Source organism: Sebastes fasciatus, chromosome 1 (genome assembly GCF_043250625.1).
Source record: "Sebastes fasciatus isolate fSebFas1 chromosome 1, fSebFas1.pri, whole genome shotgun sequence".
In the NCBI taxonomy this organism is placed as follows: Eukaryota; Metazoa; Chordata; class Actinopteri; order Perciformes; family Sebastidae; genus Sebastes; species Sebastes fasciatus.
Genome location: NC_133795.1, coordinates 22,434,401 through 22,450,130, shown reverse-complemented (window position 1 = coordinate 22,450,130; position 15,730 = coordinate 22,434,401). Strand labels below are relative to the sequence as shown.

Here is a 15,730-nt window from a genome sequence, read left to right as displayed (position 1 = left end):
CTTAAAAATGATCCAGCCGAAAAAACGAGCCCAGTGTTGCCAATTCTTTTCCAATGAAAGTATCTAGCAGCATTAGCTTCTAACCATGCAATGATTGGACGGGTTTATTACAATCCTGTGACCACTTAAATCATTAATTGATAATGAAAATTGTTGAGGATTAATTTTCTGTCTATTGACTAATTCATCATCAATTTTTCCTGGAGCTCTAATAATTACATATTTGACATGGTAAAATCAATGATATTTTGTTGACAAGCAAGCTACTTGTTCAAGTATTAAATAAATAATAGATACTGGAAGAAGAGAGTTACTGTCTGTTGTGCACTCTCTCTCTTCCATATAGACCACGAAAGAGACAGAGCTGAAAATAGGCAGCTGAAAATAGGCAGCTGAAATCTGTAGCCGAAACACTGTAGCTCACCAACACTCACCTTTCAAGGAAGCGCACGCACTGTTCTGCAGGAATAAGCTCACGTGCTGACTGATAAAACCCACTTTCTGTTTGCCAGTAGCAGCAAACCGCCTCTTTTGGAAACGGTGGCAGGAGTCCAGACTTCAGTCAGCTGGCTCTCTGCACACACCAGGATCAACAAACTCTCCCTGCTCTCTCCATCTACAGCCTCTTTCAGACATGCACTGTAACCTGGAAATGCTCTGCCAGTTTTACAAAGCAGCCCGAGTTAACTTTGAGTACTAAATCAAAGACCTGCTCTTACTGCATGTCGATGATACGATAACAAGACAGCTTAACAACATGTTGTACCAAACAATCTCTCACCACGTACATTATACATAACTTCTTGTTCTGGCTCAGCTCATGTGGAAGTTGCCAACTATGTCGTGAGCACTGCGGCAATATCAAAAATGGTTTCATTATGTTTGAACTGGAGATGTCCAAGAATCGGTATCAATGCTGATCCAGGCATATTTTAATGGAGCGGTATCGGCTAAAATAAAACCGATCAAAATCTGACCCTGTCTTAAATCACTCTACTGTGTTTAGTCCACCTCAGCCTGCTGTTGCAGCACTGCGCTTGAGTAGGCTGCAGTTCTTTTAATGCGTTGGATAAATACATCATTCTAAAGTTTGGAATCAACTGATATATTTATGTTTTTCTTCTTTCCTTCAATAGTGGCTATTTTAACAGAAAAAAAAATTGTATAATTCAGACACCAAATTTACTATTTACATTTGAGTTTTGGCTCTAAAAGAAGAATAATTAAATGATTAAAACTTCCATTTCATCGATGTCCCCACAGTGTTGCATTACAGGGAGAATACTGTTGTAACCATTTTATTCCCCAAATACCCTTCGATTTTGATATTTGTTTTCTAGCCCAGAAAAGCGTAAGTGACTAAGAAAAGTGATTTCTTACAGGTCTATTCTTATGAACTGTTGCTCAGAGGTATCTTTGTCTCTTTCTTCCCTTTCAATTGTCAGCCCGGTTAAACCATTGTACAGCATTTTGTTCTCAACGTACAAAACAAACCCTAAAAAATAACATCTATTGTAAAGAGGACTTTCTAATAGGGATTTCACAATTCCAGAAATTTAGTAGTAGAAACCAGTACTAGTATTTCCACGATTCTTGATAACAATTCGATACCACGGTAAAAAACAAAAGTAAAACAATAAACATCTGTTATTAACGTATGCATATTGTTTTTTGTTACGGTCTTAATTCCCTCTCTCTTATCTATCTTATATGGCTGCGAAAACATCTCCTTCAAACAACTGGATTTATTCAAGTTTCTCGCCAAAAACTACATTTTGCAAGATTACATTTGAACATATCATGATGATGTTAGAATTTACCTTCGCCCAATACTAATTTTTAATACACGCATCATAATGTAAATCAATGGCAACGTAACTAGCTCTCGTCCTGCCGATTTCAACAAGGATTTGTTGTTGGCAATGTAGCACACTGTTAGTCTCGTACTCTGACGGTACTGTATATGCAGTATTGTAGAAAAACGAGTATCGTCGCGTTTTTAGAATTTTTGCATTGACTTGGTACCTAAGTATTGGCTCTTGTGACATAACTACTTTCGACAACCTAAAAAGCAAGAAAAACCATTCAATAATATAGAGTAGTCCTCTCAGACATCTGACTGTATCCAATCAAGCTTTTGTGGCAGGCGATTCCAAACTTTTGAACGGTATTGTTTTTTATAAAAATTTAATTAGATACGTATTAGTATTGGAGCGGTCTCTGTATCGACAGATTCCCGATGTTAAAGGATGCGGATCAGGACATCCCTAGTTTGAACAGTCAGCATGGAACCGTTGAACAGAGGCCTATGTGTGAACACTAAAAATACATTGTTTAAACAGATGGAGGAGCCCAGCAGCGTGACAGGGTCCATGTGTGGAAGGCGTTCATTGCCGTTGTCGTTTTCTTATTCTCCCTCTCTCTCTAGCCTAACAAGCCTCTGCCCCCCTTTTGTCTGCGCAACAATAGTGTTAATATAACAGGTTTATCGCACCAGACATTACTCGCTTCCTTCAGCGTGACAGATTTATTCATTTAATAAAATACGGAGAGAATCTCACGCCTCAGTTCCAGTTATGTGGTGTGACCAATCTTTTGACATCCAGCTCCACAAAGGAGCCTCTTCATACTCTTACTGTCAGTAATTATTAACACAACTTTCATGGCTTCTTCTTTGTTTACCATTTGACCTTCCACTTGACTTCTGTGACTGATGTTGATCTGTTGCTCTTTGATCTGTACAGTAATAAGTTGCTGTATATTAACATTACACTACATCACTACTTCCAGTATTTCTATAGTAAATTATCGTATTTCATTTTTAATAATTTTATATATACAAGCAAGATAACAATCACACATACAAGGTAGGGATGTTAATAATGAACCGTTTTACCGTTAAACGTCATTAAGCATTTTAACCCATTAACGCTATCGGTTGAAACGGTCAAAAGAAATATTAATAATTAATTAAAAAGCTGAGCGACTAAGAGGAGCGGCTCGTCACTTTAAGGAGAAAAGCTGGTCCACCTTAACACCCCCCCTTAAGAGGCGGAGCCGGAGTTGCAGGACATAGGAAGTTGGCTCCGGTTTCCCAGCTCGCTTGAGCGGAGCGGAGGAGATGTAGTTTAGCAACATTTATCCACTGACAAATAAACTGTAAACACACTGCTACACCTACGTTCACAGCTATAACGCCACCAACAACCCCACACTCACCGCCAACACACACACACACGGTCTGTCGGTCACTTGTTAAAGTTACAAGCACGAAGCCAAAGGCACTGCTAGGGCTGCTAACGTAGCACAAATACACACACTGTTTGTCGGATACTCGCGAAAGTTTGGCCGACAAAGTATCGTTACGCCGGGCAGATACACAGCTGACAACCTGCTAAACTAAACTGAATGTGCGGTGGAGACTTTTACTGGGAAAGTGGCTGCATGTCCACGACACTACACGCAACACCGTGGCTGCTAAGTTAATGCTCCCGGACGGGTGAACTGGGGACTCTGTTGTTTGTTGTGCTCAAACACTGCAGCTGGCGCACCGTTGCATGCGAGGCACAAATCTTGTCGGTTAACGGTTAATGATTGGTTAACGAGGGTTCGGTTAGGAACATTTTTCAAAATTAGCATCCTTAATACAAGGCAGAACAAACCAAAAACAATCACCCCCACTCACTTATCCACCCCTCTAAAAATACATTCTGATTCTCTACAGATTTGTGAAACTTTTAGTTTTACGCATCTCAGTTTTATTTGTCCACCTCTAGATTGTGCTGGGATGTAAACCATTTTAGTTGAGTGTTTAGATCATTTGGATGATATTGAGGGTGATATTTTTGGATTAAAGTTGTTGATAGACAGCATTTTGTACATATATTTACCTACTTTAGCTCCATATGAGTCTCAGTGTTTTGCTTTTTTAGGGTTCGGCATAGCTGCTTTGCTTCAGTGTTTTCTGGTGGGCTATGATAGTTTAGGAAAAAGGTTTGTCAAGCTTCTCAGAGTAGGAAATCTGTCCCGACTGGCCCAAGATTCTCAATGTGACAGAGGTTTGGTCCGACTTTTACCAAAGTTTTCTCATCTTCCCTAACCGAGGAAAGTCATCCGACCTCTATATGTTAGCAGAGCTATTCTGACCTGTTAGGACTACCCAGCAGGTGGCACATTTTAGTTGATGAGGAAATACAGGATGTCGAACTTTCTTTAAAGATATTCACCACATCCTCCTCAAAGATATTAAGTGGATAAAAGGATAAGTCCGCCTTAAAACAACGTACATGCCCATGTGTGCATTGAAACTGGTTTTGCTTGCTGTAAATATTCCTCTTGTTCATACTTGCCATTAATATATATATTAAAAGATCCCTTCCTAACATGCTTCCACTGTAAATGAGAAGTAAGAGGTTAGTTTATCTAAGATTAATTATTACAAGAGGTGCCCAGGTTATACTAGTCCCGTGCGAATATATCTTACTGTAGTAGTGGATCTCTTTAAGGCATGTATGAACAGGAGGAACGACCTCAGTGTGACTCCTACAAGTGATTCTGAGAGACTTGATAAATACAGGCCCAGAGTTTATCTGTCAGCTGACTGCTACTATCTGTTCATTAACCCGTGTGTGTGTGTGGGTTTGTGTGGAGCACTGTCCAACCAAACTGGTGTCATGTGTCGAACTGCTGACTGGTTAAGTGGTTGTCGTTGCCTGTTTGGTTGCCTGCTGATGGTTTGCACTGGTTTGTTTTTGGAGGCTGAGGGCAAAATTAATATCCAAACACAATTACACGGCATTCGTTTAGCTGACACTAATGAGGGAGGGGAGATGGAGAGGAGGACAGAGAGGGATAAAGGGAAGCAGTGTTTCTCAGAGAAATGTTCTGTTAGTGGGTGTAAGTAGTGCAGGAATGTCGGTGGTGGTGAAAATCAGTCACAAGCGTAGATCAGTTTGAAAAGTGGTGCATTTGTGTGATATTGCATGGATCGGAAAAATGATCTCACTATTCCAGAATTCTTTTCAGAGCCTTTTTAATACGAGAAGTACGAAATATCCTCAATTCTTTTCAAAAATATGTATTCTTTTGTTGGTCTTGAGGGTCCGGTGACAGTAAACACTCAAGTCTGGTACTTCAGAGCCTCTCACCAGTACTAGAACTCAGCATACCAGCAGACTTGTTAAATCAATGCACATTGCCATGTGAGGATAATGTAACTTGTACAACATTTTGTGTTTCATACAATCCTGAAATGAACAGAAAGCAATGTTCTGTCAGGACGGTAGGAGAATTGTGCTTGTTACATAATTGTTAATGGGGATGGAGATTAATCACTAATGGCTGTAGTAGAGAAACAGCAGGATGAACGTAGAGACAGAAACAGATTGGAGAGAAGAGGAGGAAAGCAAAACAGATGGACAGAAATGGCAGTGAACAGACAGGAAGACGAGTAAATATGTGTAGGCAACAATTTTGACAATTGATTCATTAATAGGGCTGGACAATACACCTATCTCCCGATTCGATACTATCATGATACTTGAGTGCTGATTCGATATGTATTGCAATTTTTAAGTATTGTGATTCTACAAGTACTTTGATTTGATATTACGATTTATTGCTATTTTTTAAATACTTTTTTAACACTAGACCATGGGAAGCCATGAATCATACACATTGGGACTTTTACTTTGGAAAAATATCTAAATTGATAGAGTAAAAATTTAGATTTTCAGCATGTAGTCAGAGATGTCCTGAAGTCAAATATGTCAGTCATTGTCAGGAATTATTTATAAAAAAAATTCCAGCAACCCAAAAAAAAAATCAAAGAATTAAGACATTTCCCTCACAAATTAGTGGTATTTTATTTTTAATTTGTAAGGGACATGTAATGTTTTATACTTCTGGTGAATATAATCCAAACAAGCTCATTTCCATATATGTATTTTGTATATACAGTTCCATTTGTTAACACCTTATTTTGAAAGCCGAAACATCTCCTTCAAACAACTGGATTTATTCAAGTTTATTGCCCAAAAACGACATTTTACAAAATTACATGTGAACACATCATGATAAAAAATTTATTTACCATCGCCCAATACTCATTATATTTTTACTGAAGAGAGCCTGAATGCACCATAATGTGACTTAATGGAACCTCTGTATGTTAGCTGTTCTGGTGCTGCCAACGTTACTAGCCCTCCTCCTGCCGATTTCAACACAACTTTGTTGTTCACATCACAATGTAGCTTTATCAGGGATCGGCGACTAGAAAACATTAATGCCGATCTCCTGATTGCATATTTTACGGATCACGAATCAACTACAGTCCATTACACCACTTTTTGTCATCTTTGTTATTTGTTATGTCATTTAAATTAATTATGATATCATTATACTTACCCAAATTGATATCTGAGATCTGGAAACACAGTGATATCACAAAAACAAAAGTCAGACAGGTCAAGAAACATAAGGAGTCAGATGATCAGACAGTTTGTAAACAAACTTCCAGGTTAGACAAACTTATATAGAAGAGAAAATGAAGGCCAACAGTAAAATGATGATCCAAAACTGTCTTCTGTAATCATCCATCACAGTTTACAGACCCACTTCCTGCTTCAACTCAAAAAACTCTCTACCTCAGTTCTTATCCTGCATTATATTCCATATTTGACATTTCTTAATCCCCTGGTCTCTATATCTCCTATATTTTATTATCCAGCACTACTTCACTTTTTGCACTATATTCACATTTTTAACATTTTCTTCATCTCCTGGTATTTTTATATCTGGTATATTGTTTTTGTACTACTTACTTTTGCCTTTTACTAATATGTTTGCACTATGGAACTGAGATGCTGGAAACTTGAATTTCCCTCAGGATCAATAAAGTTGCTATCTATCTAACTTTGACCTACTGTACTTACTGTAGTTGTGTGCACACAGTGTTCTGGTGCAGTAGAAATGAAGACTCAAGTTGTAATAAACCAGGATTGTTCTTTGTCTCTTCCTTTCACAATTCTCTCTTCAGAGACAGTAGCTTGCTGTGTGGCAGTCAAGTTTACTGCTGTCTCTCTCTCAAACACACACACACACACACACACACACACACACACACACACACACACACACACACACACACACACACACACACACACACACACACACAAACACAGACAGACAGACAGAGGAAATCTCAGCCAGTATCCATGGTTAGTGTGTCAGTAAGTCAACCAATCAGTGAGGCAGTCTGTGAACTGCTTTGTTGTGTCTACGTCTCAGAAGGGGAGATCAGATGAACCATCAGACAAACACACCTGAACTCAGCATATAGAAAACATTCATGTTGTTTCAGAAACGAGTCACCTGGGTTCCCGCTTAACCAATGAATCTGTCATTCATTCACACATGCTTTTGAGTCAGCAGTCAGCCAGTCTGCAGTCATTTTGGAGAGTGTTATGTCGCAAAACACTTCAGTCTGAATTGCGTCTGTACTGCTGCTTGACTGCCGGTGTGCTGCTGCCTCATAGTCAGATGGGAATACTGCAGAGTGAGAAAATGACTGTCTGCTGATGGATGATGTCGCCTCAAAGCTCCCATTTACCCTCTAACTCTGGGTTTAATGCTGAATCACAGTTGCTTAATTTCCTCATTCACCACAGTTTGTTTTGGGGAAATGAAAGCGACTTCCTGTTTCATTCATACTGCGAGGAGGTTAAGGTGTTTAAAGTGAGTTTGGGAGATCAAACGCTGGCTGAGATCAGACAACAATCGTAACTGACAGAAAGATACTGGGAGCTCCTCTGAAGGCCTAGTGGAAGGAAAAGAAGCTTTTACTTGTTGGTAAGGATGGTGTAGCAGGTGAAAATGTTGAGTTCTCACAGTCTCACTGATCAGTAGCTTAGTAAACTTTTACCCCCACTTTTATCATCTGCTCTCAGTGGAAACCGCTTATAGTGATCACGGTTACAGTGGTCAACTGCTTTTATGGATCAAAAAGTTTGGGACAGAATCATTCCTATACAAATGCTGTTTAAATAATTTGCTTATAGTAATCAAGTAGTCGGCTTACAGTGTTCATTTGGGGTCTTTTCATACATGGAAAATTTTTTTTTAAACTACCTTAGACTAACGTTAATTAAATTTGTTTTGTTTTTTACTTTACTCCCTCGATACTTTGACTCGCGGAACATCTGCTTTCCGGCTGGATACCTGTGCTGCGTGCACACTGATATCATAACGGGAAAAAAGTCATTTTCTCTGAATAAAAAACAAATGCGCACGGGGACCTGTGGTTGAAGCCGCCCTCGTCAACTGAATTGATAATGCCTGGTCACGTAATGCCCCCAAAGTAAAACTCTGCCGACCGGCTCCTCGGCACACATGCAGACCGGCGGCAATCTCCCTCCATACCGCTACCGAGTGAGAGAACGAGGACCCCGGCAAAGCGGCGCCGTTCTGCATGCACCGCTCGTGCTGCAGAGCCGGACAAAAATAGCAATGTTGGCAAGCAAGGGAACGTGGTTTGGGTCTTGAGGAGTTGTAGCATTTATTCACGGACAAATAAACTGTACACACACTGCACTGCTACGTTCACAGCTATAACGTTACTGATAACTTCATACTCACTATCGTCACACACATGCTCCGTCTGTCGACCGGACACTCGCTAACATTACGGCAGGCTTGTAATACGGACAGCCTGACGGAGTAGCCAGGCAGACACAAAGCTGAGAACCTCACATCTAAACTAATTGATGCGGTGGAAACTTACTGGGAAAGTGGCTGCGTGAGTCCAAGACAATGCATGCAGCATCGTGGCTGCTACAGTAACTCTCCCGGTCGGGTGAACTGGGGACTCAGTTGCCTGTTTTTACGCATACACTGCAGCTGGCAATAAATGTTAATTTAACCAGTTTGTGCGTCAGGTTATCAATGCAGCTGGGCGGCTTGTTACGCACTACAACCGCACAGCACCCCTGCATGCCAGGCACTAATCTTGTCGGTTAACGGTTAATGATCGGTTAATGAGTGTTGACTATCGGTCAGAAAAGAAAAGAAAAAATGAACTTCCCTTTTTTATGTAATAAATATACAAATGTCAAATAGATGATAATCTGCATGAGAAATGATGCACAAAAACACAAATTACAGTAATCATCCGCTGATTGTGATCAATTTGACCCGGACAGCTATGATCACTATAAGCGGTTTCCACTGTATTTGAAAGGACCATGTTTTTCAGTTGTACATTTTTACCATAATTCTCATGTAAATACACTTCGATTGGCCAACACAGCATCTTGCCTAATGACGTTGCATTGCAAAAGTTCAGTTAAAACTTTTTTTGCGTAATTATTGCTGGAGCCTCTGCATTGAGTGAGACCACTGATGTGCCAATACAGTGGTCCCATTCAGAGGAATGAGGGTACTGCACAAAGCTTTAGTGTTGCTTCACTTTCCATTTCGCTGCTGTCGTCTCTTGATTATCACTTTTTTGGCTGTCATGTTGCTGATAATGCTGTGAAACAAGCACATGTCAAATGCTTTAATAAATACAGACAGGTGACTTTCACTGGCCTGAGACTAAACCAATCGCCTGCTGCTCACAGGTTGATGACGTCATGTTTTTTTTTGTGGTGTGTGTGTGTGTGTGTGTGTGTGTTGGACACACTAGGTAAAAGTGTGTGAGAGCCATATGTGAGGTATGTGACGCATACTGTGTGTGTGTGTTGTTGCTGGGTGAAAAGCTCTATAGTTAGGTCCCTCCCTCCCTGTCTCCAGGTTACCATGGGGACAGGAGGTAACTGTCTGTGTGTGTGTGTGTGTGTGTGTGTGCGTGCGTGCATGCTTGTGTGTGTATGCTTGTGTGTGTATATATAGCTATCATGATCTGTGAATTGGTAGCTTTTTCATAGCACACTGCAGTCGGATAAACGGCGAAGTCAACCAGTCCGTCTCGGCATCTCTTTCTCTCTCTCTCTCTTCTTCCTCTTTCAGTCCCTCCTTCCTCTCGTCAGTGTTCGGTCTGTCTCTCTCTCTCCGGTAGATCGACAGGGGTTTTCAGTCATGACGGAGAGCTGAGAGCTGATGAATGAAACTCCTGGAACGACAGACAGACAGGCCACAGGCATCCAGATCAGATCGCTAACTGTGTGTGTGTGTGTGTGTGTGTGTGTAGGGTAATTTATACCTTACTGTGTCTGTGTGCGATCTTGCTTAAGGTTTATGCTTGTGTGTTACGTTTGTGTTTATGTTATCTTTTAATCCTTGTGTTTGTCTGTACATGTGCTTGTTTTGTTTATGTGTGTTGAGTTTCCTGTGAGTGTGAGTGTGTGGGTGTGTGTGTGTGTGTGTATACACTACATTTCTGTGTTTGGGAATATATAATTGATTTAAGCGTATGTTTGTTTTCTGAATGATGATGATGTGAATGAAACAGTTGATTCTTACTGTTTGTGTTTTACTGTCGGGGTTGTTGTTGTCCTCATGGATTTGTGCTTTGTGACTGTGTCTAAGTGCTTTTAAACGATGTGAAATGTTGCTGTGTTGTCAATATTATTGTACATTTCTGGGCGGTAGAACTACAGTATAGCCTCAGGATTAAATTATGAACCACTAGTCACACAGCCTCAAGTACTGACAGGAGGAGATGAGTGAGTTCACTGTGAATCAAGTGCAGTGCTACAACATAAGAACCCGTGCGGTCAAGAAAGCATTTTCTTCATAGACTGCAATAATTAATGATGTTTTTTGACAAGGATTTTCAAAGTTAATGCGATAATAACGCATTAACACAAATTTGTTTTAACGCCACTAATTTCTTTAATGCATTAACGCAACTTGTGATTTTTAGGTTGCAGCGGGCTCAGTTTTAAAGCTAGAGTGAAGATACTGACATCATATGAAACTAGAAAACCTAAGGAATGGTACCAACCATGTCGTACTAGCTTGTTGGGAAGGAAGTTCCAAACTTAAGCTAAATTTTGGCGAGGAAAAACTGGCATGGCCATTTTCAAAGGGGTCCCTTGGGCTGAAAATGGGTTCTATGGGTACCCAGGAGTCTCCCCTTTACAGACATGCCCACTTTATGATAATCACATGCAGTTTGGGGCAAGTCATAGTCAAGTCAGCACACTGACACACTGACAGCTGTTGTTGCCTGTTGGGCTTCAGTTTGCGATGTTATGATCTGAGCATATTTTTTTATGCTAAATGCAGTACCTGCGAGGGTTATTGGAAAATATTTGTCATTGTTTTGTGTTGTTAATTGATTTCCAAAAATAACTATATAGATACATTTGCATAAAGCAGCATTTTTGTCCACTCCCATGCTGATAAAAGTATTAAACACTTGACAAACGTCCCACATTTTGACCAGATAAAAAATGTGTGATTAATTAACTATGGACAATCATGTGATTAATCGCGATTAAATATTTTAATCGATCGACAGCCCTAGTTTTGACAGGATGATATTGACAGGGTACCTTGAAAGGCAGACAAGGTCAATTATTACTCCTTTATTTTTAGACCATAAAGGTTTATTTTTCTTTGTGTCTCCTCAGTGTAAAGCCTATGAAACATGCCCAGGGGTTCAGGGATAGACACATTAATGAACATGTTTTGTGTGTGTGTGGCACAATAAGCAGGCAAACTAGGAAGAGAAAACGATATTTTGGCATATGTGCTGGGTGATAAAAGACTATTGACGTCAGACTTAAGTAACATCAATATACCGTCAAAATGTGTAGGGGCTATTTGTAGCTACGTAAATGGCATGGCTCCCAGGATGGCAATGCTGGTCGGTGCACCACATTGGTACAGACTGAAATGGCTCAAACAACTATTAGATGGACTTCCATCAAATGTTTTACATAAACTGGGGAAAAAAAGTTCAGAAACTTGTGTTTGGTGGATTATTTCTCTGTTGTTACAATGCTAAATGGCATTGTATTTTACATCGTTGGAAAGCCTGTTTATTTACCTTCACAATGATGTCCAACATTTTTTTTAATCAATAAAAATGCAATCTTTTATTTCCTAATAATTTGAATTGTGTTTTTTTGCAAATAATCACTATACATGACAACAAAGTGCAGTACAGCAGTGTGTACAATACCCTCCTACCCCCGAAAAAATAGGGCTTCCCTAAAAGCTACAGTGTAATTCGAACACTGGAATTTACCATGCATATAATTTTTTTGTGTAAAATATATCAAACATTGAATGACATCAGATCTAAAATGTTATTATATATACTTATATATATATATATATATATATATATATCATGAAAAAACTGCATTATTGAGTGTTTTATCTTCTTCTTGCTGGCTGAAGGTGACATTCTGGTCTTGTGGCATACAGTAAGCACCAGTATGATGTATAGTTTGAAAATTACTGTTGACGGTTGTGAAATTTCATTATGAGCTGCAGCTGAATGTTTACTGTCATCCTGTATCATATATATATATATTTTTTTAAATCCCTTCAGTCAGTGTCCTCAATGATTTTAAACTTGACTCTACTTCATTTCAGTGATTATTACAGTCCGTCCATGTCTGTTGTTATTGTGACATTGTTTTATTGATTTCTTCACATGGTTTTTTCTGACTCTTGCTGTGTTTGTGTGTTTCAGTTCTACCTGCAGGACACTAAAAGCAGCAACGGGACGTTCATCAACAGCCAGAGGTTGAGTCGCGGCTCGGAGGAGAGTCCGCCCTGCGAGGTTCTCTCCGGCGACATCATTCAATTTGGCGTCGACGTCACTGAGAACACACGCAAAGGTGCATGCACATACAGAATATATTCACACACAGTAATATATTCAAATTCTAGTTAGTACACGACCACGGTTTATATTGGACACATTTTGTGGTATGTTAAGAGATATTCAGAATGGAAAAAAATCCTTCCTCTACCATCCTTGTAGTTGATAATGCACACATACAACCCTGAAATAATTACACTTGATTGACCCTCGAGAGTACCGTAGGGCTTGTTTTGCTAAGGTCATGGACTACATACTGTTTGCATTTAAAGTGCACATCAGATATTAAGGTCAGATTTTCAGCTCCACTAATACTCTTTTCATTCCGGAGACCCAATGTGCATTCAACCTGGCTGCATTCATATGAGTCTTCCATTACAGGTTAATCCGTGAACATCACTATTCAGTCTACAGTTCTTAACACAACACTGCGAAACCACTGAATTACATAGAAATACATTAGATAAAACTAGCACAAAATATATTTAAGTTGCAGCTAATTTTCTCAGGATGATTGTAATGAACAAATGAAGCCTTGTGTGTTGTCAGATTTTAGCTCTTCAACTACAAACGATGTACGTTTTCCTTTTTCGCTGATCATCTGTGAATTAATGCTATACAGTTTTGTCGTTTATATTTTTGAATGCATTTTTCCTACCATTTTGGGCAGCCATTGATTTCCATTGATTTACTGTAGGAAAATTAGTGGTCAGGCTCTTGAAACGTTATGTTATCCATTACAATGAATCAGGTCTGTGGAACACCACCTAAATTTAGAACTAGAATTAAGTATGTCATTTCCGTGGCCTAGTAAAGTTCAAAGTTTACTAATTTCTTTAACGCATTAACGCAATCAATCTTTTGGAGGTTGTAGCTGGCTCTAGAAAACCTTAGGAGTCCAAACTTGCGCTAAATTTTGACGAAGAAAAAACTTTCATGGCCATTTTCAAAGGGGTCCCTTGACCTCTGACCTCAAGATATGTGAATGAAAATGGATTCTATCGGTACTCACGAGTCTCCCCTTTACAGACATGCCCACTTTATGATAATCACATGCAGTTTGGGGCAAGTCATAGTCAAGTCAGCACACTGACACACTGACAGCTGTTGTTGCCTGTTGGGCTTGAGTTTGCCATGTTATGATTTGAGCATGTTTTTATGCTAAATGCAGTACCTGTGAGGGTTTCTGGAAAATATTTGTCATTTTTCTGTGTTGTTAATTTATTTCCAATAATAAATATAAACATACGTTTTCATAAAGCAGCATATTTACCCACTCCCATGTTGATAAGAGTATTAAATACTTGACAAATCTCCCTTTAAGGTACATTTTGAACAGATAAAAAATGTGTGATTAATTTGTGAATAATTCCGATTAACTATGGACAATCATGCGATTAATCAATATTTTAATCGATTGCCAGCCCTAGTTTCTATTGAATATTGCAATCATTGGAATACTCTTGAAATCAGTACACCTCGTGAGATCAGCTGTGTAGGTCATACACTCCCACATTAACAGGACAAAAATGTATTGCAGTGTGAACAGTATAGCAATTCTAAGATTTTGAAAGTACCAAGACATGTGTGATGGAAGCTGCACTCAACCTTCTTTTCATAGCAGCTGGGTGATAGGGTTCAGGACTTCTCTCCACAGTCTCCACGTTCACTGACGATGGAGAACTCCAATTTCTCCCGACGTGATGTTGACTCAAAACTGCTAACCAGTACTGATGTGCGCAATAACATGGTGGTTGTCTGTTTGTGTTTCCAGTCACCCATGGCTGCATCGTGTCAACAATCAAACTCTTCCTACCTGATGGGATGGAGGCACGCCGACGAAGCGAGTAAGTATTCTCATTGGTTAACACTGATCCACAAATCTTTCATATTGATCACTCACAAATTTCTCCATAGTTAGACGGCTTGAATAAAAGATTTGTTTCTGCTTGTTAATGGAACATTATCATTGGTCAGAATGAATCAACGACTGATGGTTTTAGTAGATCTCTTGTTACTGTAAATGATGCTGTTACTGCCTGTCTGGCTGCTTTTATACACACACACACACACACACACACACACACACACACACACACACACACACACACACACAAACCAAGTTTATGCTTGCATAGTGATGTGATTAGTGTCAGTCTGGTTGTTGATGAGGATCAGCCATATTGTCGTAACAAGCTGCGAGGGAAATGGTTTGAGTGTGGTTTTTGAGCTTTGTAATATACCACTACACACCAACTGTTGTTGCTGTCAAGTGGTCATTTGATGTTAACATGAGTTCATGCTGAGTGTTGGAGAATGAAGGATATTGTGTTGACAAATTATAGTACCACCAAAGTGTGTGTTGTTCAGTTAAATGGGACGTAGCAGACCAGCAGCTGACCCAGCATGGAGCTTCCTACTGTACTCGGGAGTCCCACATGTGTGTGTCTGTGAGTTTGTAATTGGCTACTGTAGATTCAGTATGGAGTGTGTGTGTGTGAGTCCGGGGCACGGTGCCATGGCGGGCAGTGCCATCTGCTGCATTGCTCCAGCTTTCAGTGTGGAAAACACAGACGAGCATCCTGACCTGCATGAATACAGACTGAGATAAGGAGTTCTGGGTCTGCTCTGCTCCTGCTGTCTGTGTTTGCAAACGAAGAGTTGATGTCCTCAGTCTTTGGTCTCTACCAACTCCAGAGGGAAAAATCTGGCTCTTTATCTGCTAAATGTTCCACTTTCTTCACCAGCTAGTCGCTAACTGTGTCAGTCAGCTGTTTGGTGCTGACCAGGTAGTGTACAGTGGGTTTGTAGAAAATTACGCTATAAGAGTGGTGAGAGTGAACCAGGAAAGTAAACTTGTGGGCCAGACGGCTAAACAATGATCTGAAACTCACTATGAAGCTCAGTAAAGCTGTTACTTCAGTTTAGATTAACTCAAATCTCCATCACATC

The 15,730-nt window shown here is 39.8% G+C and overlaps 1 protein-coding gene across 20 annotated transcripts in view; it reads left to right on the top strand.

Moving 5' to 3' along the window:
- Nucleotides 1–15,730, top strand: part of slmapa (sarcolemma associated protein a) — a 71,361-nt gene that overhangs the window by 16,619 nt on the left and 39,012 nt on the right. For all 20 annotated transcript variants that reach the window (XM_074637500.1, XM_074637587.1, XM_074637450.1 and 17 more), the window contains exons 3-4: nucleotides 12,647–12,794; nucleotides 14,553–14,625. In XM_074637500.1, coding sequence (XP_074493601.1) covers nucleotides 12,647–12,794; nucleotides 14,553–14,625 — 221 coding nt within the window. The remainder of the gene's footprint in view (nucleotides 1–12,646; nucleotides 12,795–14,552; nucleotides 14,626–15,730) is intronic.